Genomic DNA, 26,629 nt, shown 5'->3' on the forward strand with positions numbered 1-26,629 from the left:
TGCATGTGCACAAGCTTGGGGGTCTGAGGCTGCAAGGCAAGCAAATCAGCCATAGAGAACTCAATGTCAAATACAGTGTTTGCCTGTTTTTGAAGTCCATTTAGCAAAGAGGTTGGGTTGCATTGCTGCAGTGGCATGGAATAGATCAGTTCGAGCTAGGAATGTCAGTTGTAACTATTGTGACCCACAGGGATGAGTTGTGCCAGTCTCAGCACAAGAACTCTCCTGAGGGAGCGAGGCTTGGTCTACAAGCAGAGGTCACGGCCAAAGGGTTAAGTCCACAGAGAACTGAGTTTATGTCAAGATCAGCAAGCCAGGGTGCAGAGATGGGGAGTCAAGTCTACAGAGGAATAGTAGACACTAGCTAAGGTCAGTGAGTCAAAGCTAGAGGGACCGGTCTGTGGGGGAGCAAAGGTCAGCGAGTCAAAGCCATAGAGTCAGGTTTACACAAGAACAATGTTGCTTCAGCATAGTCTGCTGCAGACTGAGCCCTCTTGAAAGGGAAGTGGGTCCTTGCCCCACTTTTCTTTGAGTGCTGGAGAGATTTAAAGGGCCCATGTTTGGTTATGCAGGTGCTCATACTGGCATAATTGTGCAACTAATGATTGGGCTGATGTGGTTGCATTCACTGTTCCCTCTAAGACGTGCGCACGCTCACAAGTTTTTGGATGTCCACTCAGTTCATTTTTTGTCCCTTTCAGGTTGAATCAGGAAGGCCCCATTCTGAATGCAGGTGCACACACACTGCCTTGATACTCCTGCCCAGAACAAAACTCATTCCGCACAGAGATGAAAAAAATTAGAGGGACCACTGGTTGCAGCTTCATCCTCCAAACTGAAGGAGGAAGAGGGCAAGGCTGTGTCCTTGGGTTTAGGTGGGAGGCCGGAGAATACTGGGTCACCTGAGTTATGGGGGACCCGAATAACACTGGGCAATAGTGCCACATAACTTGCCTGACAGTGCTGCACTACGTGTATGTACTGTTAATTTCAGACCTTTCAAGTGTAGTAAGGCATAAGTGAGCTGCTGCATGTGTTCAGTGTAATATTGCTCAGCAGAAGCACACCATCAAAGTTGGTTGAAATGGCAGATTACAGAAAGCAGTTCCATAGGATGTCTATTGTTTCCCATTAGTTTTTGATTATTTATGTGATACTGAGATGTAATATGACTTACGGAATCAGAGTTGTATGGACTAAATGGTTATCTAAGTTCCCTAATGCAACTTCCTCAAGTGAGGCCTGTCCTGCACCCTTCCAGGTTTAACCACATTAAATAAACGTACCTAGCCACTGACTTACTGACAAATGTACATTTTATTATGGGGTAACTGTTAAAAGAGATTTATGGAGCTCATAATTTCAGTTCATCTATATGCACACATAGTAACATTTAGGAGAACTAAATTCAGATTCCTCTTCCAATTAGCTGAGTGATGTTATTGCTGATTTTATAGTTGGAATTGTGGGTGTGCACACAGCATCTACTTTTGCACATGGTTCTTCATCCAGCTAGCAATACATGTGCAGGTGAAAGCCTAGTGTTGTATGCATGTTTCCTTGCTGGATTGAGACTCCTCTCAATCCAGATGTCTTAATTTCTGAGTTTACAATAAAGAGTAGTAAGGAAAGCACACCAGCAGTAGCTTAAAAAAAAGGCTTATGGAGTAAATATGAACAAACTGACCCTTGTGTTCAGGCTCTGTAAAATGATGAATATTCAGCTATCCCAAGGAACATCCATGTTTCTTTCTGAAACAGCTGAATATCCAGCCTGAACCCACTGGGAGCCTTACTTGTCTTTGAAGCTATATGTTTGCAAATGCAGGCTTTAAAAATATGGAAACTTTGATACAAAATTGATGTCAACAAGGACCACCTCAGCAGTGAGATTATAAACTCTTCAGTGCTCATGTTTCTTTGAGATTTTTTATGCAAAGCTATTTGAAAGTTGGAGCTGCTTGTTCTATACCATTGTTGTGTTCCAAAATAGGCCAAACACCTGCAATATCTTTCTTAATTCCTTTCTCTCCCAAATTAAGATGTATGCCTATCATTTTGAAATGTTATAATATACTTGTGGGTTTTCTAAGAAACTTGAATTGGAAAAATTTTCAGAAAACTTTCCCATGAAGTGTGTTCTCATTTGCATTAGTTTTTTTAATCAGAAAAATTTAATATGCAATTTTTTGCGACACCATAAATAATTTTAGATTTGATTTGACATTTTATTTGACCAATATATGTTGTGGGGAAATCCTCTGGAACTTTGCCCTCCTGTTTAATTCAGTCCCTTGCTTTCATCTTTCCATCAGATTTGATAGAGAATGGGGCGTCTTACTGAACTAAAGAGGACTTGACATGGTTCCCGCAATAGTTGTTGCCTGACAGAATTTAGTCAAATTCAACGAGGGGTGTGTGCTCAAATAAGCTTTTTATTCATGATCATGAAGGCACAGCACAAGTCAAAAAGTCTGACAAGCACTGCACCCAACATATGCAGTTGCCAGTTTATATAGATTTAAAAAAGCAAGCAAATCAGTAAATCCTACAATACATGTCTTTGTAATTAAACAGATGTTTTTATGTGGTGCCAATTAGCCTTGGATATGAGCTACTGTTTGGCCTATCCGCCCTTCTTACTCCTTATTGGTATCTTCTGGTGTCAGCTATGTTTCTTTTTCTGCTGAGTAGGAATTTGTCTTAGGACCTTGGCTACATACATTATCTCCTGTCAGGCTCTGGTATTTTTACCTCTTGGCCAAGGGGCCTCACATCCTTGATTCGAACAATTCATTCTGGCCCACTGGCCTTACATTCTGTTTGGAAGCCTGAACCAAACTTTAATACACTTATTTATAGGCCTGGATTAAACAATTCTATATCATATATTTAATTTTTTTTATTTTAAAAAAAACACCTTTAAAAGTACATGATGTTACTTTTACATGCTATATATAAATATCTTACAATTATTTAAGTATTTGGAACTGAAATATTTCGTTAGTGGAAAAGTTTCCATGGAAAAATTTGGTAGTGGAAAATTCATCACAGAAAACCTTCTGCCCCACATCACTGGCTTTGAATAGCTTAAAGTGTGTTTCTTTCTTTCTTTTTAGATTTTTTTAAATGAGCAGTGGGATTGCTGCCTTCTGTATGTCTTATAATCTTTATTAAACTTACAAAAAAATTCCAAGTATTTCAAATGCTTTGTGGATGTTCCTAAGACCTATTGGACACCATTTGTCACTTCTAAATAAATGAAAAGAACTACACTTTCAGAAGGGGATTGGGCAGATGTAGCTTTTCTCCTGAGCAAATGCTATTTGCTCAGGTGGTTTGTAATCTATGAGGCATATCAATGGTTCTTTTATGAAAGCTATGATTAAAATATAAGCTTCTAATACAGCTTGTCTACTTCATGATCTGGAAAGTGATGACAGTTGCCTGAGAAATGATTCTCCTACATTGCAATCAGTTACAGAATGCATAACAGCTATATCTTCTCTTTAGCCATATTGATTCTCAAAGAGAATGTGCCAAATATATGTGTTTGGCTATGTTATCTGTATCATGGGATTTTGCACACATTCCTATCTTCAAAACAGCTTTGAAATTTACAGGCAGATGAACACTATGCAAATGCTGAGCATCATTAAGAAGCAAGTAACAATCAAAGATTCCCTTCGGTCAAACTGATGCTCTGACCATTAGAATGCACTCTGTTCTCTGATCAAGTGCAGAAATCTTGATTCCCTGAATTTTGCACATCTAGAAAATAACTGTGTAAGCCCATGGGAATATGCATTAATAGTTTTGCTATGCTATGTTTTGTTCACAGCAGTCTCTGTTTCTGCACACTGAAATAGTGGCTCACGAAGGCTACAATCCACATATTTATTTTAAAGCTTGCATCCTGTCTTTATGCCCCCAAAGCACTCTCAAGGTAGCTTATAATGCGTATGTTGACATAATTCAATGGGAACAAGTTAGTTTATATTTTGGTATGCTATTAGAGATGTAAAATTTCCTGAAATTTTGAAGAGATTGAGAAGAAAATGTGTCTGCATGTGTTTCCCCCCCCCCCCGGTTCTCCTGGGGTGGGAGTGGTGGGGCACTGGGCTAGAAATGTTAGAGAAACAAATATATGCAATAATTACCTGCTAAAAACCAAACCCAAATATAATTTTGGGTTTAAGAAAATTGTTAACATTTTCTTTAAGGAAATTAAATGTACTTTGCATCACTTAGTGCACAACATTATCCTGTTTGATATATTTATTAAATTTTGAAGTATAAATACCTTTGATGCAGCTGCAGTCTCATCCACCCTAAGGTAGTTAAGTATATTTTGCTTTTAGTCCATTGCAAAGCCAAAAAACAGGTTAGGAATAAAAGTTAATCCAAGTTAAGAGCACAAACCATCCACATTATAGTAAATAAAAAGGAGATTCTGTTATTTGTGGCCAACATCCTGACTAATGCATGTGAGGAGGGACTGCAGGGACGCACTGCTCCCACCACTGCTCAGGCTCTCCAGTCCCCCTAGGTGTGTGCTGTTGCACAAGAGCCATTAGAGTTCGGAGGGCTCTGTAAAATCAGAAGCATGTCACTGACCCCCAGCTATGTGTTTCTGAAGTTGCAGAGCCTCAGTGTTGTGCTTCTGGTCTTATTTTTGGAGTATGGGGAGTGCTCTGAAGTCCAGCGGCTCTTGCGCAACAGTGTGCATGCAAGGGGGACCAGGGGAATTGTGCGAGGGCTCGCAGCGCAATCCTGCAGTACCTCCCTACTCACTCACTTCATTAGTCAGAATGTCAGCCAGTATGTAGACCTTGGTGTTACCATTCAGAAACAGGAGAGGGGGGAAGGTGGTGGGGAAAGTGGTTTGCGAGAGGTCAGAAAAAGAAATATTCTTATAATGCAATTGCTGGATTAGAAGAAAAAAATAGATATTCATCTTAGTTTCATAACACGGAACTATTCATCTATTTTACATTTTGAAGAATTTGTTTATGCAAAATAAAGTCATACTTCTTGATGACATACAGATAGCAAATTTTGCATAGTCCTGCCACTGAAATTAGCAGAATGCACTACTTTTTATACTCAGATACGTTTAGTGAAATTTTGATTTTTGGGGGTATTTTTTTTAGCAGAAATGCTGAAAATCATCATAATATTTTAACTTCTTGTTCTCAACAGATTTCTAATGCTCAGTAATCAGATCAATAATTCACAATCATGCCCAAGAGTAACAGAAGATCTTTCTTAGATTCAAATATACTTTGATTCAAAGTTACCTTATATGGCAATTAGTCAGTAAAATGAATAATGTTTGAAGTTGAAATCTTACAAATCTCAAACTGCTCTTTTACTTCCAGATTGCAAGCACATTAATAAATTATATTACATATATTTTATTTCTTGAGTTTTCCTATAAGTGTAATCTGTGCAAAAAGACTTTGCCGAGTCTCACCTACTAAAGGTAAAGTGTGCTGTCGAGTTGATATCGACTCTTGCTGAACACAGAGCCTTGTGGTTGTCTTTAGTAGAATACAGGAGGGGTTTACTATTGTCATTTCTCACTCAGTATGAGATGATGCCTTTCAGCATCTTCCTAAATCACTGCTGCCCAATATAGGTGTTTCCCATAGTCTGGGAAACATACCAGCAGGGATTCGAACCGGCAACCTGTGGCTTGCTAATCAAGTCATTTCTCCGCTGCGCCATTAGGTGGCTATCTCACCTACTAGTCATCCTAGATAATAAGGCTGTAATCCTTTGCATGCTTACTTGGAAGTAAGCACCGTTGAACTAAACTTTCAAAGGTCTAGAATTGGCAGTAAGTGTCAAAGTAACTGTAGAGACCTATTTTAATTCAATTTTTTTTTAATTATACCCAGCTGCATCACTAAAAAATACTAGCATAGCAAGTGTTTTTCTCCAATTCGAATCTAGTTTGAAAGATGCATAGCTTCTGGGCCTGAACTTGAGCGTCAGAGTTAGAAATGTGATTCTTAACTCTTTCACATGTTGGTTGTCCCTTTAGTGTATGAGAATACATACAACATTTGTGTGTAAGAATTGGGGAAATGGTGCAGGGGGAAATGGTGTGTGTGTGTGCGTGTATGTGGGGAAGAGTGAACACCTCTTCCTGTGTGCTACCTTTCTGATCCAGCTTAGGGTCTCTGTGGCTACTTTTCGTTCACTCTTACTTGCACTCATTACTCTCACCTAGCATGAACCTAGTTGTGTGCCTATGCTTGGGACTCCCAGATTTATTCTGGGAAACTACTCTTGGAGCAGGAGAATTACTTGGATGTTGGGAGAACGGTTTCCCTTGTGCAGCCAATCCTGACCAGCCAGGGAACCAGACAGCTATCTGTCCGTTAGAGTAGCCCCAGATTTACTAGCACCAAACCAGCAAGCATGTGTACCTATGTATCAGGTTCATTTTTCATTGTATAGGACTGAAATTGTATAGCACATTTGTATAGCACTCTTGTATAGCACTCTTGAAATGTGGTTTCACCACCTTTTTAGTTGCAAATTCTTTGTTCTGAGGACATATAGCCTTTATATGTCTGGGACTCCAACTATGGGGAGGAGAGGCCCCACCAGAAGTTGGTTTGATCAGGAATGCGATAATGCTAAGAAGGCCCTGACTACCAATTATAAGCCTAGATCCAGTGAGAGTAGTATTACAGCGTACCATATTTTGAAGTTAAAAAACCAATATAAAGCATTAATTAAAAAAAGAAAAAAGAGAGAGGCACTTAGGGTAATATGGGAAAGATTAAGGGTTGCTGCTAGAACCAATGATAATACTACCTTTTGGCATATTGTTTCGATTCATCCTGAGGGCAGGGGAAAGGGTGTGGGTTGTCCTATTTTTGCGGATGTTTGGACTTCCCATTTTCAGGCCCTATATGAGAGGCCTTCCTTTGGAGAGACATCTATGTTGCCCCAGCCGGATCCTTTACCATCATGGCTGGCAGTCTCCATTAAGGACACTAGTAATTTAATAACTCAAAGCAGGCAAGGCCTCGGGGTTGGCTCAGATCCCTTCTGAATTGCCGAAATCAAACATCAAATGGTGGGCCCCTGTACTTGCTAGGCTATTTACTTTTATTGATCAGGTTGCTTGTATCTTGGAGGAGTGGAAAACTGCTATAGTCGTACCTATTTATAAAAAGGGTTCTCACTCGGACCCCTCAAATTATTGACCAATTAGCTTGCTAAGTGTTATCAGCAAGCTATACGCTAGGCATTTGTATATTAAGCTTGTTGATTGGATGGACAAGGAGTCCATACTTAGAGAAGAACAGGTGGGGGTCAGGGCTGGTAGGGGGTCAGGGCTGGTAGATTGATTCTTGACCAGGCCTTGGTGTTGCAGCATTTGGCTGAAAAATATTTTCCGTTGTATGCTGCCTTTATTGATTTTAAGGCAGCATTTGATTCGATATCCAGAGAGAGATTGTGGAATAAACTTGCTAAAACCTCTATTGACTGTAGGCTGCTCCATCTTATTTGCATGTTGCACAAAAATACCTCACTGAAGGTGAGATGTAGTGCTCTGGGTCATCTGTCTCAGCCTGTTCGGACACTGAGGGGGATGAAACAGGGATGCATTTTGGCACCACCCCTTTTCAACTTTTACGTAAATTCCTTAGTGGAATGTATGGATAATAGTGATTTTCATTCCCTCAAATTAGCGTGTAAATCTATAGCGGTCTTGCTTTATGCAGACAACGCAGTTATATTAACTAGAATAGTGGTTGGCATGGGAAGAGCTTTGTGCAAGCTATCTCAAATATTGCGAGGAGGAGCAACTAACTATTAATGTTCATAAATCTAAGGTCATGGTGTTTGCAAAAAGACCTAAGGATCAACGAGGAGATTATTGAGCAAGTTCAGATCTATAAATATTTGTGTATAGTGTTCAGCAAGAATGGGTTTTGAACGGCACATTGGGACTATGTTACCACTAATTCTCGAAAACGTGCTTTGGCCATTTTTAAATGTGCTTCGGCCATTTTCCTCTCCAGAGGTGGTCATTATATCCCTGCGGCAGTCCAGGTGTATGAAGGCAAAGTTCTTGCGCAACTGTTGTGTGCATTCCTACAAATTGCCATTTGTAGTCCACAGTCATTCAAGTTAATGGAGCTGGTTCAATCTAAGTTTGTGCATTCCTTATTCTCTGTGCATCAAATGTAATTTTGCGACTTGAGTCTGGCCTAATAAGAGTAGAGGCCAAGGCCTAGAGGTAAATATTTAATTTCTGGTGTAAAATTGTGTTTTTTGCTAAAGGTCTGGCTTCCCTCGTGCTGGAAGATAGTTTTTAATCTACTTGGGGAAATCACATTCATGATATGCTAGGCAAGTATGGTCTCTCAGCGCAGCTGTTAAGATCTTTGGGTCCTGATAATGCTAAGAGGTTTATTAAGCAGTGTATAGCAGATGTTGAAAAACAGAGTGACCTTGCACAAATTTCTGCAGGTAACTTCTTAGGTAGTTTTACAAATTATATAAAACCTGCATGATATTCATTCAATTTAGCTACCAAGTCCCAGAGAAAAGCCTTCTCCCTTGCTCAATGTAATGCATTACCATCAGCTGTAGTAGAGGGCAGGTATAAGAAAATTCCTATTAACAATCAGATTTGTCCTTGTGGCTAAGGTGTAGAAACCGTGACTCATGTTTTGTTATATTGTTTATTCTATAAGGATATAAGTTCTGAACTGATTGCCCCTCTTTTATTGAATATCCCTGGTAGAACTGAGGATGGGTATGTTTCTTTTCTGTTAGCAGACTTTAGTGAATGTATAACACTGAATGTGGCTAAATTTTGTGCAGCAGCAGTCAAGATTAGATCTAAATTGTTTGAGTAAATGGTATTAGAATGATTGTTTCACTAATTTCTCCCCCCTTTTCTGTATTTTGCGAAACACGTTGTATTGTCTTGCTTTTGTTATGGGTCATTGACTGTAATAAGGATCCATTCATTCATGTCTAGGACTCCCACAGGCAAAAAACATTTTGTTCTTTTGATAAATTTTAAAAGCATTTTCTTAGTTGCTGTCCATTGCCTCTGAGCAAATTAAAATCTTCCAAGTGGTTTATTACAAACTCCAAATTCAAATCATCTTTGGTTTCCAATACATTTACAATAGGTCCAAAATACCCAGGAAGACTGTTCAATATCAATCCAATCTGAGTCGTATCAGGCAGAATTACTCCATGTGCTTGCAGCTGTGATGAAGTCTCTAACATCTTATTTACATGCTTAGACAATCCTCTTCCTTCTTTAGTTTCTTATTACATACCTTTATAACTTGATGTACCTTGGAGACAGTTGACTTTCTTTCATACAGTTCCTTCAGAGTCTCCCACATATCCTTTGTATGTTTATTTCTTAAATGCAGCAATATAGAGTCACTCACTGATAAACAAATTATCCTAGTGGCTTTATCATCTGCACTGCCCCAGGCTTGTCTTCCTTCTACTTTTCTAACAAGGCACTCTTTGTGTAAGAACCTGCTGATTCTGTGGCCTTTTAGGAGCATCTCCGTTTTGACCACAGTTCAAAATCTGCAATTTATAATTTCTCAATCCTCTGACCTGTCTCCATCTTTCTGAAAATCTTCTTTTCTTATGAAGGTTAATTACTTTCTTCACCAGTCTCAGAGCTCTGGGCCCATAACCCTGTTGAGGGGTGTGAGGAGAAACATTAAAGTCCTCACACAGCAGAGTATGCTCTGGTGGTAAAGATGTTTAGTCCAAGGAGTTATCTGGAGACAGTAGGTTGAGTTAAAAAAAAAAAAAAAAGATTAAGACACCATTAAGAAACTAAAACATCACATATTGAGAGAGACATAGAACAGCATACCCAAACAGGCACTAGCCTTTAACAACAATTGAAGAATACTAATTAGAGGTATGCACAAATCCAGAAAACCCTGTTCAGTTCGAGTAGAAACAGAACTGGGTCTGGTCTGGTGCTGTGCACTCTAGCCAGAACCAGGTCTGGTCTGCTGCTGTGCACACTAGAGCTGGACCTGGTCTGGCTGGAGTCCAAACTGGTTCTGGTCCAGCTTGGGTGAGGTGGGGAAACAAAATTATTTTAAAAAATAAAATGGTGGACTGAGTGCCATTGCAGGGATTCGGGGTGCAGCTGCGGGGGGCCTCCGGAGGTTCTCTCTCCCCTTGCTGGCCTCCCCCCAGTTCAAAATGCCCGTTTCGGGCTATTTTCAGCCTATTCTGGGAGTCATTATGCTGGCAGTGTCCATTTTGGAGACCGTCGCGCATGTGCACTGGCCATTTGCGTGGCTGAGTTGTGACAGCACTCCCTAAAGCCCAGCAATGGCGGTTAAGTCCGCCATTTTCCCCCTAAACAAACCTGAATCGGCCCCGGTCCAGCCTGGGTTCAGCACGACCTTGTGCTGAACTGAGCCCAGTCCTGCTAGAGGGCAAGCCCTTGAGCCGGGCCAGTTCGAGTGTGAGTCGACTGGACCTTGAGCTGGCTTGCACTTCTCTAGTTCTACTTTATTCTAACTGATGAGATAGGCTTATTAACTTAACTAATCATGCCTCTAGTGGCCAGAAGAGGTTATTGCAGTGCTAAGAGTCAGTGCTGTAGAATTTTCACTTCTAACACTCCCTATCCAGTGGAGATTATTCTGAGCTGCTTTTCTCTCCCCCGCCCACCCCATTTCTCTGTGGGATCGGTAGCTTAGAAGCAGAAACTTGCAATCAAATTTGATTGGTCAGCCCAAATTCCAAGGCAGACCACCTTTCTATCCTACTTCCAACATTTTGTTCTGTGCAGCCTGTCTTAAGAATTCTATGACTACTTTCCCCACTTGAAGAGCTGAAATTGTGGCCAGGCAACAAATTGCCTGGGGTTCCAGACATGGCTGATTTGTCTGGAGTTCTTGGGATATAATTCAGCCAAGACTGTCATATTTGTTTGAAATTCTAGTTAATTTTGGTTTGGTTTCTGGTCCCAGGCTAGCTCCAAGTCTCATCAACATGCCGTGGACAGTGAATTGTTTTGGAGGTCTTTACTCTATTCCTTTGTCCTTGTGAGGCTTTGGTGTTTAGTAGGAAGGCAGACTTTATCAGGTGCAAGTTAAATAAACATGTGCAAGTTAAATAAACAGGGAAACAGGTGGCCTGTGGGGAGCCAGAGGCAGTGGGGCTATTTGGCCTCGGACTTCTGGCATCATCAATGGAATAAGCATGGGGTGTGCAGTTAACTGCCTTGCATGTGAACGAAGGCATCTGGCTGAGCCAGTACACCCAGAAAATGGATTGTGAGGGTATTGAAGAAGGGCTCACACTTCTGTTGTAGTTCCTAGAAGGAGAAATACTAATTTTTGTATATATTCTGTGTTTGTAGAAATCAGTGTTTTATGCTTCTTATCTGTAATCCATTTTAGAACATTGCACACATTTAGCCATGCATCTGCTTGTATTTGAGCAGGACTAGATCAGTAGTTCCCAAACTATGTGTGAAGCTATGAAATGAGAGTCACGTGCACTGAAAAACAAGTAAATTAAAGGGTCCTGTGACTTCAAAGTACCCACCAGTAGAGGAGGCTTCCTATTTCATCTCTACCAGATTCACTTGTCTGGCCTTGTCTCCTCACATTTGGTAGGTAATTCTGCTTCAGGTGCAGAGGAATTACCTGCTCTCAGATGAAGTCCACCCAGAAACATACTCACCTGGGGATGGGCCATTCTTGCAGTGAAACGTTGAAAACTAAATATTTGTTACTTTTAAGAATGAAGTGTGCCTCTAATTCTAGGAAGTGCGCCTCAACTATTGAAAGTGTGGGAAATGTTAGACTAAGAATCTGCTGATAAATTTTCAAGGCTGGAGTTCAAATGATGTGGGTGGAACATCCCTACTGAACTGAACTGAACTAAAGCAAGTGTTTATGTGTTAGCTTTTCATAGTATATGTCATTTTTGGGGTATATTTTTGAATATTACATGTATGAATGTGCTCTGTTCCTATTATGACACAGCCATATTCAGTGGTAGCAGGGATCAGAGGCTGAGTTGTTCTGCATTTCCATATGTCTGCTAACATGACGATGATGAGGTATAATTATTTTCACTCTTGACTGAAGCACAATTCCATTGTCTCTCTCTTTCATAACTGTCACTTTTTCAGTCTGAGGCCTGACCTGCAATCATTGCAGATGCTTTGCTGCTCAGGGAAGAGCATCTCACTTTCAATATAGTTCCCAAAGCACTCTAAATATTTATGTTTTATACATCTCTCTTCCTAGCCTCCACACACACTCCCAAAGTGAGCAGCTTCTTTTTTTGACATACAGTGGTGGTGTGAGTAATTTTATTTTTAATGAGGAAATTTGGGGGAACGTCCAAATGACATCGGTATTCTGTCCTGTGCATATAAGTTCTCAGCTGCTCAAGGTACACTTCAGCTGACCTCTCTGCACCATTAACATACGCGGAGTAGACAGAACAGTCCTTGGATACCAAAAAGATTGATATATCCCAGGCTTTGACAGCTGTAGAGTTGGGTTGCTGTGCCAATTTCAGACTGGATGTGCAGTCGCTTTTTAGAAGAAATTATTTGGCTCTCAAAAACATTCAGAGAGCTTGTTAATTGTGCAAGAAATTTTATAAAAAGCCCTTACAACTTTCTATTCCGAAGGCTGTAATAATTGCCAGCTAATGTTACTACTACTGTCAGACCAAATATGTAGAATAAAGTGAAGAATATTTAATAGCATAAATTTTAGATATTTAGAAAGAAGTTCGGATATTCATTTGAAAGCTTCAGCCCTCATTTAATCTATTAGGCTAGATTTAGCTGGTTCTGGGCTTTTTGTGAGCCTCCCTTCAACCATTGACTGAGCTGTGGAATTATTACAAACATTCTAACTTCTGTGACAGTAGAATACCCAGCCACAGTATGCTATCTAACTCTTCAGCAGTTATTATTGTGTATTCTTGGGGAATTAAAGCGTCAGTTTGACTGACAGGAAGGCAGAAGGAAGTGTGTGGGCTGGTAGGAGGAGGAGGACTGGAAAGCTGAATGGAAAGTGGTCATGGAGGTAGGGAACCTAAGTGACAAAGAGCCCAAGGACTCTTTGAAATAAGACTGCATAGTGGACTGAGAAATGGGACATTTTTGGGCTGGTATCATTCCTGGTGGAATATTTCCACCAGGCCTCTCTAATCGTATGGAGGAGGAGCATGAGCGCCCACATCTTTCCCCCCACCCCTGGCTTGTTGTCACTTAAGTGTGTGTGGTGGTGCTTTGTGACTGTAACTCCTCCCACACGCAGTTGAAGGGGACCAGTCAAGTACCGGCCAAACTGGCCTTTAGAGCCAAATGAGACATGGTACAATTTGTGCATCTTTCTTTCTCTCTCCATTTGTTTTAATTGAAATCAGCCTTGGGAAACTGCAGTTGGGAGCCTAAGAAGTAGCAGGGGCACACTCTGCTCAATCCTTTCCTTTCCTGCCATTTTCTGCTCAAAATTGTCTCCAATTCTTTCCCACCTGTGGGGGGAAACATACGGAGAGCCTGAGTTTCCCCCTCTCCAATGGATGGGAAAGCACCTTAGGGGGCGTGCAATTTTGAGGGAGCTTGAGGCTAAGGAACTTGGGAGTAAGGGAACAAAAAGGGCATTCAGTTGACGTGTCCAAATCCTGGGTCCTCTTATCTGTTTGAATTGTATAGAAGGGTAAATTCTGCCAACTGTGCCTTCCTTTATCATTCTAGTACTGTGATAGAAAAAACTGCATTTTCCAAAAATTTAAAAAGTACAGGAACATGTAAATATGTTCTTCTAAAGCTCTGAATTGTTCTCCATGAGGAAGAGGGAGAGGCATTTTGAACCACCAAGTCATTAGACATTTCCGTAAGGCTTTTCCATTATGGATGTGCACAAACCGAAGTTCAGCTCTGAATTGGTTTGGAGCCACAGGAGCAGGATTTTTTTTATTTTAAAGGAGAGTAGGTCCTTACCTTCTCTCCACCACTGCATGCAGCTTCCTGCTGCGGAGGTGCTTGGCCCAAGAACTCATGGGAGGTGCCAGCATGCACATGGTGTCTGCGCATGTGTGGATTCCATGTGCATGGTTAGCAACACCATGCTGACCATGCAAATGGCGCCTGCACATGCATGGATGCCATGTGTGTTGGCACCGCGCACAGGTTCTTGGTTCAAGTGCTGCCACAGGAGGAAGCTGTATACCGCAGTGGAGAGAAGGTAAGAACCTGCTCTCTTTTTTTAAAAAAAGATCCCGCTCCCCTCCACGCAGCACTGAACCAATTTGGACCTCGTCTGTGCATGTTGGTTCATGCACATCCTTATTTTCCATGACTAATACTTATTGCTGTTCTTTCTTTTCTGTTTTGTTTTAAGGCTGATAAAGAATTTGTGTGGTCTTTGTGGAAACGACTTCAGGTGGCAAACCCAGATCTTGCACAAGTTGTCAGCTTGGTTGTGGAAAGGTGAGTATGAGGGTTTTTTGTTTTTTGTTTAAAAGAGATTATTTCTCAATGAATCATTTTCTTTTCTAGCTTTCTCTTTCACAGATGGGGCAACTGATTTTTAAAGCACCATCCCAGGCAGGTAGGTGTGATTAAAGGTATATTCTAGGTAGATGACTACCCAAAGTAGCTAAGAGTGCAGAAATGGAGTACAAAAATATAGTAAAGAAAAAATAGGTTATCCCCCAACTGAATAAGAATTGAGAGCTAGCGTGGTGTAGTGGTTAGAGTGCTGGACTAGGACCGGGAAAACCCAGGTCCAAATCCCCATTCAGCCATGAGACTTGCTGGGTGACTCTGGGCCAGTCACTTCTCTCTCAACCTAACCTACTTCACAGGGTTGTTGTGAGGAGAAACTTAAGTATGTAGTACACCGCTCTGGGCTCCTTGGAGGAAGAGCGGGATATAAAATGTTAAATAAATAAATTCATATTTAATTAAACAGATTTATTGATTATGTCTTTCTTATAATAATCAATGACATTATCAGAAGATATATGTCAATGTTTTTAATTTTCTAAGCAAAAATATTTTTGTTTAAATTTTCATTTTTAAATTATCCCCCCACCCCCACAAAGTGTCATTTTATTTCATTGGTCACGAGTGCTACTTTTTGGTGATGAAATACATGCTGACATAGAGTCTAAAATGTGGCATGCAACAGGAGAGGGTGATGTTTGGCAATACTCATGCATACTAAATAAACAGATCCCAGCTTTATTCAAAACATATTTAATATACCGTTATGATAGGCCCAAGCAATATTATACAATTGTTGTAACTCTTATGAATAACTAGGCCAAAATAATCCACTTAGTACTGAGTTCACATGTGCTGCAAAGTCCAAAGTCCACATATTGAAAAGTCCACTCCGTTCCAAATTCTAATCCTTGTCAAGTGGAACAATGTAGATTATGATGGTATAAATCCTTCTGAAAACAGAAGCTTGTTGTTGAAAGTCCAATGTCAAAACTTCCAAACAAGATGTGTAAAATAATTTGTCATTACCAAAGAGATTGTTACAATTGATACCAAATAATTTCCAAAGGCTCCTTCTGGCTGCCCGCTGAATTCTTGATGTTGTTTTCTAATAAGGTAAGAAGCAATACCCTTCTGCAGCTATCTGTACCTCCTGAAAATGTATCTCTGAGGGTTGCAGGGCATTCAGGGACATTTTTGGGAGGCACAGAGAGAGCTGTAGAGGGAAGTGGGATTGTCAAAAATTGCCATTCTCTTGTGTGTGTGAAATATTATTTGATGTATTCAGCATTATTCTGGATGTCAGCCGCAGACTTAATGGGTAAGTCTGGGTAAATTTCAGTGTTTTTGACGGAGAAAAAAACCCATTTGTTGTTGTTGACTGAAGGAATAGGTATATATCCTCTCTAATAAAAGCGTCCTTGCCGCGCAAACCGCCAGTTCGGGAAGAGACTTTAAAGAGAGTGGAGCTCTGCATGCGAGCACCTCTCTCCTTCTGTTAAGCGAGCAGCGGATCAAGCGGAGGACGTGTTCCGGGAGCAAGGAGGTATCGGCAGCTGGGTGGGCGGGCGGTTGGTCGGCGGCGGAAGCTGCGGAGGCAAGTGGCTGGGCCGATTTGGCCCTTAATGAGGGAGGGAGGGGGAATGGCAGCGGGGGGACAGGAGAGTCGTTACTAGGGCCCGTTGTTCAACGGGCCAAAATTAACTAGTTAAATATAATGTTCAAGTATGTACCATAGGTTGGTTGTTCACTCTCCAAAACCCATACTTTCCTTCATCTTCCATTATACCCTTTTCCCCACCTTCCATTACATTTAAAGCTTTAGAAAATTCAGATCTGATGTATGCTTTGCCCCACACAGAAAAAAAATCAACTCCAGAAGCTTAATTACCTTCAAGTACACATTTTCAGTGTACTTATTTTAAGTCCCCCCCCCCGCTCTTCATTGGATGCTGAGCCTCTGGAAAGGGGAGCAGACAGTAAGACTCTACTTTTCTGTGTTCCACATCACTACCCGCTTTCCTCAGAATACTCATGTTCTGTGACATCTGCTGGCTATCTAAGAAATGCCACCACTAACAGTCTAAACCATGGTTATATATACAGCTGCCCACAACGGGGGAAATATCAAAAAACAAAAAATTGTTCCAAAAGGAAAGGGAATGGTGGGAAGGAAGACATGCTGGGAAAGATGGGGTGGAAGGAAAGAAAAAAAGGATAGAGAGGTGGAGGGCCAGAAAAGCAAGTGCAAAAGAGAATAAGAATAAGATTTCTCTAGACACAAACAAATGCAGGGAGGGAGGTGAGACTTAGATAAGTAGAGAGGGAGAAAGGTGCCACATAAACCTAACAACTGCTCCCCATCATTTCTGACAGTCCTTTATCTAGTATTTTAATATATTCTGTTCCAAAAAAACCAACTGATAATAATGTGTGTGTCTTGGTGAAGTTTGGCCCTATTACATTTAATTTTGCATTGAATTTAGTGATATATAAAAATACTTGCAGCATTGTTATCTGCTGTTATAATTGTACAAGCACAACCAGAATTATAAGGGTAACACTAACTCACACATGAGGAGATAGTTCAAGGAATCTGCCTGTGCTTTTAGATTAGGGTGAACTAATGTATGGTCTCTTTTTCTTTTTAAACAACAACCATTGTGGTTAAAAATGTGTTCTAAATTTAAAACCAAGGCTATATACTAGTGCTCTTCCCACAGTTAAGACAAACCAATCTATTAAAGATTCAGATTACTTTATTTATGGTTAATGACCAAAAGAGAATCTGTTAAATGACCCCCCTGAGAATTCTTTCCTGCTATCATTTGTATATGAGAGGTGGGTGGGAGAAGGCAGTGGCTCCCTCTGCCTTCCCCACTGCAAAGGGATTTTCTCCTGGAGTCCTTTGCAGAGAGGCAGGGACTCTGAGAGGAAGGCCAATTTGATAAGGAGAAAAGCATGAGCTGTCACTGAGAGACTCTCAGAGGTATGGCAACATGGCTAGGGATGTGCACGGAACTGGTGGGGAGTGGCTCAAGGGTGATACTTTTAAGGGTGGAGAAGGGTGCTCTTAGACCTCTCACCGTGTTTCCCTTGCCAGCACTGCATTTTAAAAGAGTTTGGCGGGGCGGCAGCATACCTCCCTACCGTCCTGTTGCCTTGTTAGACTGGAAGTGACCCAAAGTACCCAGTGCATATGTGCACGTTGGGTGTGTGTGCACGGGCGAGTGTGCGCCCAATGTGCACACAGGTGAGCACAACGTGCGCACGCATGCGGCTGATGTGCACACGCGCCAGGTACTTCCAGTTACTTCTAGTCTGACGAGGCAATGGGACAGCAGGGAGGTACGTTGCTCTTTTGAAGTGCAGCACTAGTGGCAGGAGGAAACGTGGCAGGAGGGGTAAGAGCACCTCCCCCCGCCTGGAAAGGTATACCCCTGCCTTCGAACTGGATGAACTGCCGGTCTTTCAAACCTGTTTGGAGGCCCGTAAAAGGACTTCCGAACAGGTTTGTGCACATCCCTAGATATGTCAGCTCCTCCTCCTATACATCAAACGTGAGGAAGAGGAAGAAATGCAGCTGCCACCCCACATCCTTTCGCCTTCCCATTCTCTAAGGGGGAAGGTTGGAGGGGTGGCTGGCCTGTCAATTGACCCATTGCTACCACCCACCTGCTGCCATTGGCTGCCCACTCTCACACCCCATCTCTCTCCTTTCAAGTAGGCTGGGGTAGGGGGCATGCATGATGGTTGGTGTGGAATGCAAGGATGGAGAGTCAGGAGCCTTTAGCAACCTCGTACCACCCCTGACTGTATTGTGCTTGTAGCAAAAGATTGATTGAAAATCATGTCCTCCATCTGTATCAATGTGTTAGTTTAATTATTTTCTAAGGAAAATGGTGGTAGGGGAAAAGAATGGAAGCCAAACTTTAAAACAAATATTATTAAATTAAATTATTTAATTAATGTTATAGAAGTTTTTTATTTGCAATACTTCTAAAAATGGAGTATCACAATTAAGCTGTGGTGGTTAAACCCTTTTGGGGAACTCTACCATTGTGTTGGTTTGGTGTGGGTATGTAGCAACAAAGCAAAGAAACGTTTATATTTTAGAATACTTTAATGTTGCCAAAGTGGAATTACGCTACCCAAAAGATTTCAAAATTAAAAGGAAACCTTCTTGTTTGTCCCCGTGGGGATGGGCTGTAGCTCAGCACATGCTTTGCATACAGAAGGTCCGAAGTCTAGTCCCTGGCATCTCCAGATAGGGCTGAAATCCTGTCTGAAATCCTGGAGAAGCTCTGCTGGATGTCCTGGATTAACCAATGATCTGGCTCAGGATAAGGCAGCTTCCCACCATCCTAAACTTCCAGTGGTGACCTAGATGGACCAGTAAGGCAGTTTCCTAAGTTGATTCCTGAGATACACAGAAGATATTTCACTTTTCAGCATTCATTGCAATTCTTATTTGGTGACTGTAACTACGTTATCCATTTTAATATTCAGGTACAAACAAAAAATATCTTTACTGTGCAAATGAGAAAAGCCTTTGGGGATATGTTAAAGCCTCCAGGTATTTTCAAACAAACCATTGTAAAAGTATATCCATGCTACTGTGCTTTCCAACTATTTTAAATACTATTGATCTCTGAATTATGTTAAAAAGGTGTACTGTATGCTATTTCTAGTACATTTGCCTTTTGAAACTTTTTTTTGATAATATTAAGCACAAATAAATACTTAATCAGTAATTTTGAGTACCTGTATTTGTCAGGTAAGAACACGGAGATGTTCTAGTTATATTGTTAATGTTTGTAGAAGGAGGGAGTCAACACTTAGGATTTTAAAATTAACTCCAGCATTGTTGGAGGGCCTTCTCTTAAATGAGTTAGAGCCAGCACAGTACCTGCCTCAGCTAGGAGTACATATACAGTACATGGAAGGGTGAACCTGAGATCCAGTGGCAGTTCTGAAGCCTTTCGACTCTGTATGGATCCCATATGAGGCTGAGGTTGCCAACAGCTCGGTTGGTGGTGATTCGAAACTGGGCCTTTTCTAGAGTTGCCCCGAAACTCTGGAACTTGCTTCCTAATGAAATTAGAGTTTCTCTTCTCTGAATGTTTTAAAGAAGGAACTAAAAAAATACTTTAGTCAGGCTTTTTGTTTATAGTTTTAAAGTTTCCTTTTTTATAGTTTTTATTGTATTTTAAATTGTTTTAACTATGTTAATGTTTTAATGGTGTTTATATTGTGAACTGCCCAGGGACATTTTGTATGGGGCGGTATATAATTGCACTAACTAACTAACTAACTAAATAAATAAGAGGTCCATTCTGTTGGAAATATTTCACACGAGCTTGGAGTTGTTTGCAATAGAGCAATAGAAGCTTCTCTTTGGATGACCAGCTGGCCAGTACTTATAGCCATTAGTGTTCCTGGGGACTACTTTGAGGAAGTGGTGTAGCATGGTGTGTCAGCCAGAAGATACTTTCTAAAGTTTCAAGTTCTAAAGTCCCTCAATGAGGGAGGCTTGGTTGTCGTGCACGCGGGACAGGGCCTTCTCTGTTGCTGCCCCCAGATTCTGGAATGCTCTCCCGGTGGCTATTCGCTCCTCAGTTTCCATCATAGCTTTTAGAAAAAATGTAAAATCTTGGCTTTTTGCCCAGGCATTTATTTGATTTTCTGCTGCTGTTCTTTCTAATCTTTATTACTTTTATGCTTTTTGTTTTAAATTTTTAAATCAGATTTGTTTAATATCTCCCCCCCTTAATATTTTAATTGTGTCTTTTTTACCATCGTGTTAAATTTTTTTTGCTGTAAGCCGCCTTGGGATTGCTTTAATGAAAGGCAGTATATAAATTTAACAATAAATAAATAAATAAAGTTGTTTGCCAGGTGTTACTTTCCTTTCTCTTACCTCTACATTGGCTTGGGGTAAGATGCCACAACTGGCAAGAAGCATGAACATCTCACCATAGTTGCTGCTATCATCCAAATGATGCTTTTTGCATCCAAATTGATGCTTTTTGCATCAAATGTAGCTAAGGATGTGGAAGAGCATTTTGGTGCTTGCTCTTCAGAAGTGGTACTTAATCTGAAGATCTGCCAGAACTTAAGCCAAGACTATTTTGGAGATAATATGAGAGTTTCTTTATACTAAAAGTCATTCAGAAGCAGATGATTACTATAGAGCTATTTTAGGTTTATTTCTATGACTGATACCGTATCTTGACTAAATTACTCTCTGCTTGCCTGGGATCTACCCTCAGTAGAGAGATAGCCCTGAGCTCAATTTAGGAGCATGCCGCTGCTTCAAGGTAGGTTGCCGCCAGTTGAAGACTGGTCTAAAGCCACTGACCAGGCTTAGACTGCTTCAGCAACCTAGAACTGTCTGGCTTGGGACTTGCAGGCACTGTACGGCTGAAGTCCTCACAACTCAGCTGTAGACAAACAGTATATTAATCTAAAAACAATTCATCAGTAGTGCGTGACCTTAGAAAGCAATTGGGGAAGGGTTTTGCAGGTAACTCTCCAGAACCTTTAAAAAACCAGACTGAAGCCACTTCTAAGATTGAAGCCACTTCTATGAAATTTATTAAGAAATAAGGGATGCACAGAATAAGGAAATGGGGAAAGCAAGGGAAATGGGGAATAAAGAAAGGTACACAAAAATTCAAAGGAAAATACAAAAACATTAACTAACTAGCACTGAGTTTTTTCTTAGTCTAGCAGTAGGCAGGTCCTTGGCTGAGAAAGTATTGATCTCTGCAGCTTCTCCCTTTCTGGACACTAGTAGCGGCTGGTGACATGGTGCCTGGTTGTTGGCAACTCATGACTGTACTGGTTACCAAATGGTGGGCGACTGGGCCCCTATTTTATAGTGATTAAAGAGGGGAAGGCTTCCCCACTCTTCCAGTTATAGACAGCTCTGGGATCCAGTGAAAAGAGCCAACACATCTCTGATGTAACGCTGAGAGGCCAATCCAGGGTTGAGGTTTTCCCTCCAACTTGATGATTTGGATCAAAATCCATAAGAATGGGTAATGCGCCTGCACAGGACCCTCGTGGTAGAATGCCACAGGTCATGGAGGGGACTGAGCCCCACCACCATGCCTTCAGCGTGCTATTTAAAGGCGGGCCAGGCACCTGTTTTTCGGTCCTCGGGCTGCCGCTCCTCGTCGGTTAAAGTTCTTCTTCTGAGTTTATGCGTGAAATTAAATATAATGGACTATTTATCAGTTTTGAGTTGGGAATGGCTTCTGGACTTGGCTGGCGCTTTTTCAAATTTGGAACAGACTTTGACTGTGAGTTAGAATATTTCTAAAATGGCTGAGGAGAAATGGAGTTTCAAGAGGTGCACTGGCTGTAATGCCAAGCTTCCCCCAAAAGATCTCCATGATCTGTGCTTAATCTGCCTGGGAGAAGAGCACAATGTCTCCTCGTGCAAGATATGCCTGTCTTCCTCAAAGTAGACGAGAAAAAATTGGGCCTTGTGGCTTCATGCTGCCATTTATGATGAGGTGCTAAGTTCTTTGACATTGGGAGAAGCCCACCCTGCGACCTCACTGTCGACTTTGAAAACTTCGCTGTTGACATCTAAGCCTCCTCCTACGAAACCACAGCCATTGACATTGAGCTACGTTGGCATCATTTTGAATCCCAAAGATCTCTTCACAGTCCGCTCCCCTCTCAACACTGCTGTCAAGGTCTGGCTCACGACCAGGGAAGTTCACGGCTTGGCTGGACGCTGTCGACTGAATGACGTGCGTTGAATCTCAGCAATGAGTAGGAGTCTGGTGCTGTAATTTATGGAGCAAGCCGAGAGCTCCCAGCTGGTAGGAATTTACGGCTTGTCAGCCCTCAGCGATAGGCGTTTGCTCCTCCGAACAGCTTCTAATTGTGTCCTGCGTTTAGAACACCTGCGTTGTTGTTGTGTCAATGGTGTTTCAATGCCTAGTTCTCCCTCCAATTGGTCTCTCACACTTTCTGCTGACTCAGGCTGCTGTGCCTGTTCTAAACCATCAGCTGGATCTATCACAGCTGTCTCAGGAACACTGACAGCCGGGCTCTGCCCCTCAGATACTCCTGACTCGGCCGGAAAGCTGCCAGCCTCCCCTTCCTCCTCGCTGTCGGAGCTCAAGGGCATGACAACTGCAGCATTTGAAGTCGAAACGGAAATAATTGGGATTGGAGGGCCCTTCCTCTTCTCCAAGTCCAAAGAAATCTAAAACAGTGGATTTGACAAGGGACAGGACACCATCTCCATAAAGTCTACAGACGCTGCACCCGAAATCCTCGACCTCTGATGACAGACATCGCTCGACGTTGAGAACTTCAACCTCAAAGGAAAAGGAACAACCGATGTAGAATACTCAGGGAGTCCTCAGTGTCGACCGTGTGTTGATGCCGAGATTATCAACCTTGAGAGCACACTGTCTCCAACTCCCACTCCAATAAACTCTTCGCTTCTGTCAGCACCTACAGATTGACGTCAGGAGACCCCTTCGGTATTGACCCAAATTCCATCGACGCCGAAAACGCAAGTTCCTTTTTTGACTTTAAACACACCAGTGCTGTTGAGGTTGGTGACTCGTTGATACCAAGCCCAGATACCAACTTTCGATGTTGAGGATGAGGACAGAGACACCGTATTAGATTCTACCACTGCCCATACCTTACTTTTAATACTGGATTCCAGCTCCAGCACTCCCTCAGCATTCACGTTTAAAGGTTTTCCTTCACAGTCATTGGAAGTGGGAACTCCTAGAGAATCAGTTTCGGTGCAGTGCTTGATCCACTGTACTACGACACTGGGTACACTGGCTGCTGCTCATTTAGCAGACTGCTCACTATGGCATACATGTGGCTTCACACATTCATCAGTTGCAGGGGTGACATTGACATTGGCACCTATGGGGACTAGATCTCCCCGTTTCCATTACAATTTTCAAGAGGACCAACCCTGGAAATCTTCACAAACTAAACCATATCTACCACTAACTACAGTAGTGATTCCAATCTGTACTGTACTTACCCTGGATGGAGTTGATAATTTAGCCATGCCATCACAACCTACAATTAAAACTGTCTGGGTGGCCACACAAACAGCTTCCTGGTGCCCTGTCAAAGTTTTAAAAGATATGGCTGTGCAGACTGTTTAAGAAAGCCTAGAGGTTGGGACACCAACACTAAGTACTCCCACTCGGTGGAAGATAACTACTATTGAGACACAAACATACACACCACCTTTTCCGTCTCACTCACTTTCTGATCACCATGGCTCTTCTGACTTTGTGTCTGATGCAGATGACCCAGACAGCAGAGTGTATCCTCCAGCTGATGTGCCTCCAACTACCCACGACTCCCCGAATGAGGAAGTGGCTAAAGCACTAGGTGTCAATCTCAAATCTGAGCTAGCCACTATTGATGATCCTTTCTATAATTTTGACCAAGTCTGAATCAACTCAGTTTCTGGCTCTGCCCATTCTCCCAGTCATTTCACGGACTGCACTATGTTCATGGGAGGTAATACACACTTCAGCCCCCATGTCTAAGCGACTGGAGAGTTTGTATCAAGTCCAGGCGAAGGACAATGATGCCACGCCTAACTCTAAAGCATCCCGCACCTAACTCTCTAGTCATCGACTGTGCAACTTCATCGTCTGTTAAATCTGTTCACAGACATACTATGCCTGCAAAGAGGGGAGAAAAATGGATTTCGGTGGGGGGGGGGAGAAAGATTTTTTCTACCTCATGCCTAACAGTTAAGGTAGCAAACTATTCAGCGTGCACTGCAAAATACACCCATGGCTTATGGGAAGCTCTACAAAATGCCCTGGAGGTCCTCTCTCCAGAAGAATTTAAAAAGCAATTCCAACAAATGGAAACATCAGTGGCACTTACCCACCAGCAACTGAGCACTGCCAAGTACCTGCCCAAGTTTGAATTGCTCTCCTTGGCAGCTGTGATCTTCCTGCAGAGGCATGCCTGGCTTCGTTCCACCAATCTGCAGGGCGGTATGAAAGAGAGAATTGAGGGCTTACCTTTTGATGGTAAGGGCCTTTTCAGTGAGGACACTGACTCCACAATGGAGAAAATGAAAAAAAAATCTAAATTCACCACCAAAATTTTCACCGCGTGAACGTCTCCCTCTTCCTATGGTGCCAAATACCATCCTTACTCGAAACAGAAATCCACATTCAGACAGCAGGGGTGCTGTGACTTTAGGAAGCAGTTATCACAAACACCCTTTTCATGGTAAGTGGAAGTCAAATCAACCCCAATGTACAAAGCAGACTGAGCCCCAAAATCATCTTTGAGGTTCAGATCCACCCACTGTCACCACTACACTTGGCCCTTTCCCCACCACCGGGGCCCGCAACATCTTGGCAAGTAAAGGACAACACCAGTCTCACAAACTCTACTCTCCTGCTGGCATCCAACATCAAGCTGGCACACCATGCCTCTGCATGGCACCGCATAACATCAGACCTCAAGATCATATCTTCAGGCTACACCATAGAGTTCAGATCAATCCCAAGATTTACAGGGATGAAGTTAACTCAACCCTCCCAAGCGTTACTGGAGGAAGTGAAGGAGCTTTTAGCCAAAGGGGCCATTGCCCCGGTACAGTGGGTGCACAGATGGGAGGGATTTTACTCCCATTACTTCCTGATCCCAAAGAGGGATGGCAGCATACAACCTATGAGAAATCCATATCTCGACCTATCATGGATCTACACCACTTGAACAAATTCCATGTGATGAAATTCCGAATTATAGAGTTACAAGAGAGCCTACCTCTTCTATACCAAGATAACTGACTTGTGACGCTGGATCTCAAAGACCCGTATTTCCACATTGGCATCAGGGCACATCACAGAAAAAAGCTAAGGTTTGCAGTAGGAAATCAAGTGTACCAATATGCACTCTTACCCTTCGGGCTGGCCACTGCCCCCAGAGTATTTACAAAATCTATGTCTGCAGTGGTAGCTTATCCATGGACCCAGGTATATTGGTCTATCCATATCTGGACGACTGGCTCCTGACTTCCAAAGACAGAGAAGAGTTACATTCTCAGATGAAATACGTACTATCATCCAGGACTTGGGGATCTAAGTCAATTGAAAAAAATCCAAACAGGAGCCAGTTTGTGTTAACAACTACATTGGAACAGTCCTGGACACAGAGACCAGGAAGGCATACTTACCCTGGGAACGATTCCAGTGCATTAGGGATCTAGTTCTCCATTTCCAACAGCATCCATCTCAAACGACCCAACTAATTCAAAGACTCCTAGGCCTTATGGCATCATCCTGCAACACAGTGGTACCCAGGCCATAATCAAGGATGTACTCCTCTACCTGACTGATTTAAAATCACAAGGACTGGCAAATGTATCTTTTAAGGTGCATCTATCAGTGCTAACTTCAAAACATCTGGGCTATGATGGAAAGACTCTCTTTTCACACCCAGATAGTAAGGCCTTCCTAAAAGGCCATGTGAATTTGTATCCACCCATTTACATACCCATCTAACCATGTAGCATATCTTTGGTCCTTTGAAGTTTGACAGAAGATCCAGTTGGACCTATGGGTCCTGCCTCTATCAAGCTAGTAACTTTGAAAATTGCCTTCCTACTGGCCATAACTACAGCTAGAAGTGTTAGTGAATTGACAGATTTGTGGATAGATTTGCCATATACCAGAAATTATCCGGATAAAGTGATAATGCATATGGACCAAGACTTTCTACTGCAGGTGGTGTCCGACCTCCACCTCAACCAGGACATTGTTCTCTCTGTTTTTCAGGAATCCATCTACTCCTTTAGAAAGTTCTATGCGCTCCTTGGATGTGCGGAGGGCACTTTTTTATTATCTGGATCACACTGAGGACTTCAGAACCATCAAGCGCTTTTTTGTAGCTTGGTTGTATGCTGACCTGCAAGTCACAGAACGTGCAACCACCTGAAGCAATTAAGGCCCACTCTACTCGTGCCTACTCTTCTTCAGCTGCACACCTATTGGGGGTAATCTTCACTGACACCTGTAAAACTGCAACTTGGTCCACTGAGTTACCTTTTGTCAAACATTACACCATAGATGT

General features: G+C 42.1%; 1 protein-coding gene across 2 annotated transcripts in view; it reads left to right on the plus strand.

Annotated features, from left to right (window-relative positions):
• The window catches only part of CNTLN (centlein), a 351,601-nt gene that overhangs the window by 13,741 nt on the left and 311,231 nt on the right, over positions 1-26,629 (plus strand). For both annotated transcript variants that reach the window (XM_053300359.1, XM_053300360.1), the window contains exon 2: positions 14,415-14,503. In XM_053300359.1, the coding sequence (XP_053156334.1) occupies positions 14,415-14,503 (89 nt within the window). The remainder of the gene's footprint in view (positions 1-14,414; positions 14,504-26,629) is intronic.

Source organism: Hemicordylus capensis, chromosome 2, assembly GCF_027244095.1.
Source record: "Hemicordylus capensis ecotype Gifberg chromosome 2, rHemCap1.1.pri, whole genome shotgun sequence".
In the NCBI taxonomy this organism is placed as follows: Eukaryota; Metazoa; Chordata; class Lepidosauria; order Squamata; family Cordylidae; genus Hemicordylus; species Hemicordylus capensis.